At 32.7% G+C, this 5,000-nt stretch overlaps 1 protein-coding gene across 1 annotated transcript in view; it reads right to left on the reverse strand.

Moving 5' to 3' along the window:
* LOC137650469 (serine-rich adhesin for platelets-like) overlaps window positions 1–4,841 on the reverse strand; it is a 140,438-nt gene extending 135,597 nt beyond the window's left edge. Inside the window, exon 1 of the mRNA XM_068383694.1 lies at window positions 4,728–4,841. Within this exon, the coding sequence (XP_068239795.1) occupies window positions 4,728–4,841 (114 nt within the window). The remainder of the gene's footprint in view (window positions 1–4,727) is intronic.
* Window positions 4,842–5,000: the final 159 nt, after the last annotated feature.

Here is a 5,000-nt window from a genome sequence, read left to right on the forward strand (position 1 = left end):
CCATAAGCCCTGGGGCTCCAACAGAGAAAATAGCCTGTGAGGAAAGGAAATAGGGGAAAATTAAATATTTTAAAAACAGTAACCTTAAAATAAATATCTCCTACATAAAACCTATAACAATTTTAACAAAACAAGAGGAAGAGAAATTAAATAGAATAGTGTGCCTGAGTGTACCCTCAAGCAAGAGAAACTCTAACCAAAGACATTGGAAGACCATGGTACAGAGGCTATGACACTACCCAGTTATAAAGGCAGGAGGGACTGAGCCCTTTGACCCATTGTTGGAAAATCAGGATGTTATAAACCCTGGGGGCTCCATGGAAAATAGTCCAGTGAGGAAAGGAAACAAGGAAAAATAAAATTTTAAGAAGAATAACATTTAAAATAAATATCTCCTATATAAACTATAAAAACAAGACAGAACATGTCCTCAAACGAGAGAACTCTAACCCAAGACCGTGGAAGACCATGGTACAGAGGCTATGGCCCTACCCAAGACTAGAGAACAGTGGTTTGATTTTGGAGTGTCCTTCTCCTAGAAGAAGTGCTTATCATAGCTAAAGAGTTTCTTCTACCCTTACTAAGAAGGAAGAAGCCACTAAACAATTACAGTGCAGTAATTAACCCCTTCAGGTTTTCAATAATCCGTCCAGAGGTGCCCCATGTTTGTTCTTGAACCACAAATCAACAGGGACAATACATCAACAGTAAACTTCCAAACAACTTTGATACACCTATCTAATTTCTCTTCTTGTTGTTTTGTTAATATTGTTATAGTTTATATAGAAAGTATTTATTTAATGTTGTTACTCTTTTTAAAACCTTTTATTTTTCCTTGTTTCCTTCCTTTCCTTACTGGGCTATTTTCCCTGTTAGAGCCCATAGGCTTGTAGCATCCTGCTTTTCCAACTAGGGTTGTAGCTTAGCAAGTAATAATAATAATAATAATAATAATAATAATGAATAATAATCTCCACCAAATTCGTCAATTTGTTTTTGAAGTTATCTTTAAAATGGCGAAAAATGCAAATCCGGTTCTAGAATCCGGCTCCGGATCATTTCTAAAATTAAATGAGGTCGTCTATGACCTAAGGTCAATCTTCGGTGAATATTTCATCAAAATCCGTCGAGTAGTTTTTGACGTAATCCTGTCCAAAGCCACACACACAAATGAATAAACCGACTTGATTGCAATACCTCCTTGGCGGAGGTAATAAAATCGTTGTTAACTATTGCCTTTGCTTATTTGGAAAGAATGACTATATATATATATATATATATATATATATATTATATATATATATATATATATATATATATATATATATATATTAATATATATATATATATATATGTATGTATATATTATATATATATATATATATATATATATATATATATATATATATACGTTTGTGTGTCCGTGAGTGTGTCTATATATATATATATATATATATATATATATATATATATATATACTATATATATATATATATATATATATATATATATAAATACTGTATGTATGTATGTATATATATATATATATTATATATATATATATATATATATATATATATATATATATATATATAAAATACTGTATATATATATATATATTATATATATATATATATATATATATAATATATATATATATATAGATATTGTGTGTGTGTTTCTGATGCATAAGTTAATACTGATAGGACCATCTAATTAAATACTTACTAATTTTCTTTTTAGGGAAACCCATGGAACGAATAATGATGGGAATAACAGTAGGAGACAGATAAAATACAACTAGGATACGAGAGCAAACTAAAGTAAAAAAAAAAAATGGACATGAGCAGGACATAAAAATGAGAAATGACAGATAATGGATGTACATTAAGAATAACAGAATGGGACCCTCGAGATTGCAAAAGAGAGAAAAGGAGAGGAAGACGAAGGATTGATGAGCTTAAGAACATTTGGAATAGAGCATACATTTCAAAACAGTATTGTACATACCCAAAGCACAAGAATGAAAAATATGTATCCAAAGTAGGCCTATGTTAGAAAAAAATTAATATCTCTGCTGATCTGCATGAAATAAAATAAAGCATATTTTGAAAAAAAAAAAAAAAAAAAAAAAAAAAAACCCTGTGATCAAACATATTTAAATTCTATAGGATGAAACCCCAGCGAAGGCCAGAAACAGAAAAAAACATGAAAAACCTTATCGTCTAAAATTCAAAGTCAAGCGAGCCTTTATAGTCGCTCCACGTAAACAAACATCCAACGGCCACCAAAATGACGTCATGTCAACGGTCCTGCCTCCATGACGTCATCTTTCTGAATACGTGCATCCAGCAACTATGAACAAATTATTATTATTATTATTATTATTAGTTTAGTTTCAATTTACTGACTTGTTTTCCGTGATATGAATAGAGAACAGAAAGTGCCTTGCATGCAAAGCCCAATTTTAGGGAAGCGCTGTGGTCAATTTAGGTGTTTCAATGAATCTTTTCAATTACTAGTTTTTTTTTTTTTTATTCTTTTATGTATTCTCAATTCCGATTCAACTTAGCCGGCTGAGTACATTACCACGCTTGGATACTTTTTACTTAATATGCGAGTCATTCACATATATATATATATATATATATATATATATATATATATATATATATATATATATATATATATATATATATATATATTAATATATTGTATATACAGGAATGAGAGAGAGAGAGAGAGAGAGGAGAGAGAGGAGAGAGAGAGAGAGAGAGAGAGAGAGAGAGAGAGAGAGAGAGAGAGAGAGGAATTCGTTACGTAGTCAGATGACGTCATCATATCCAAGCAGAAAGTGACGTCATGAAGCTATCTGGTGTATCCTTCAATGCACTTTCTTGTAACACCCTGTCCTGTAACTCCCCCCCCCCCCTCTTGTAACATACACCCCTTCAACCTCCCAACTCCCCCCCCCCAACCCACTTACAACATGGACCACAGCAAGGCTATCAAAATGTTTAAACGTTTCACCCGCCAAATCACTTTTTTCCGGTTAAAGCGTTTAAACAAAGGTTTTACACAAACGAAGGTTAGCTGATGTGATTAAATGTAATTCGTTCAAAATGTCTTTAATATACAGTTGACGTTTTTTACTTATAGTATGTATGTATGTATGTATAATATATATATTATTATTATTATTACTTACTAAGCTACAACCCTAGTTGGAAAAGCAGTATGCTATAAGCCCAGGGGCTCCAACAGGGAAAATAGCTCAGTGCGGAAAGGAAAAAAAGGAAAATAAAATATTCTAAGAAGAGTAACAACAATAAATATCTCCTATATAAACTATAAAAACTTTAACAAAACAAGAGGAAGAGAAATAAGATAGGAGAGTGTGCTCGAGTGTACCCTCAGGCAAGAGAACTCTAACCCAAGACAGTGAAAGGCCATGGTACAGAGGCTATGGCACTACCCAAGACTAGAGAACAGTGGTTTGATTTTGGAGTGTCCTTCTCCTAGAAGAGCTGCTTACCATAGCTAAAGAGTCTCTTCTACCCTTACCAAGAGGAAAGTGGCACTGAACAATTACAGTGCAGTAACCCCTTGGGCGATAAAGAATTGTTTGGTAATCTGTGTTGTCAGGTGTATGAGGATAGAGGAGAATATGTAAAGAATATGCCAGACTATTCAGTGTGTATGTAGGCAAAGGGAAAATGAACCGTAACCAGAGAGAAGGATCCAATGTAGTACTATCTGGCCAGTCAAAAGACCCCATAACTCTCTAGCGGTAGTATCTCAACGGGTGGCTGGTGCCCTGGCCAACCTACTACCTTTATATATATATATATATATATATATATATATATATATATATATATATATATATAATTTGTATATATATATATATATATATATATATATATATATATATATATATTATATAAACCATATATTCTAATACATTAATGTCTGGATTCTCTTATCGACCTCGGGATCAGAGCTCCAATAGCATCTGACCGACCGGGAATCGAACTCTGGTCCAGGATGCTTGTATGACAGTGACAATATCAGTCAGCCACGAAGATATATATATATATATATATATATATATATATATATATATATATAATATATATATATATATATATATGCGTGTTTGTGTGTGTATGTGTATTTTTCCCGATAATAATAATAATAATAATAATAATAATAATAATAATAATAATAATAATAAAGAATAACAAGAGGAACAATGATAATAATCATCATCAAAAGTTTGACGTTAAATTGAGTGCAAAAACCATGCAGGGTAAAAAGTAACTTTGAGAAGTAGAGTATCCAAGATGTACTGAAGAAGAATTAGAGACTTTCCTGTGATTTTTCCGTAAACTCCGTTTCCTTCCTCAGAGAAGATGGCGACAAAGAACTGTCATGTTGAGATGAACTTTAATGTGAAAAAAAAAAAATATTTTCCTCTTTATGTACATCATGGCATTTCGACACTTTCCCATAGTCAATTCTTTTTGGTGAGGCAGATTTGCACCGACTAGAAGGGGGGGCCCTTTTAGCAAGGAAAAGTTTCTAAAAAGCTGATTAGTCGGAAATTATTTTGTCTGACCAACCAGCTATTAGGAAACTTCTCCGAGCTAAAAGGGCACCCTTGCGAGTCGGTGCAATTCTGCCTCACTAAAGAGAATTTACTATAGGAAAGTGTTTATCAATACACTGTGATGAGTATGAATTATACTCATCCTTAAATTCTGACGATAATCTAATCTCGACAGACCAAAACGTAATGATATGATAACAGTAACATCATCAAGATACGTTTGGGTCATGGAGTGCATGTAAAACTAGAGGATCACTCAGTAGAGCGCAGACTCCCGCCGCGGCAGCTTATTTCTCGACCTTGACCTTTGACCTTAACATGTATTAATTAGCAGGGAGTTTCATACACTCAAATATGGACCAAGTTGGAAGTCTCTGTGACAAAGATG

Source organism: Palaemon carinicauda, chromosome 12 (genome assembly GCF_036898095.1).
Source record: "Palaemon carinicauda isolate YSFRI2023 chromosome 12, ASM3689809v2, whole genome shotgun sequence".
NCBI classification, from domain to species: domain Eukaryota; kingdom Metazoa; phylum Arthropoda; class Malacostraca; order Decapoda; family Palaemonidae; genus Palaemon; species Palaemon carinicauda.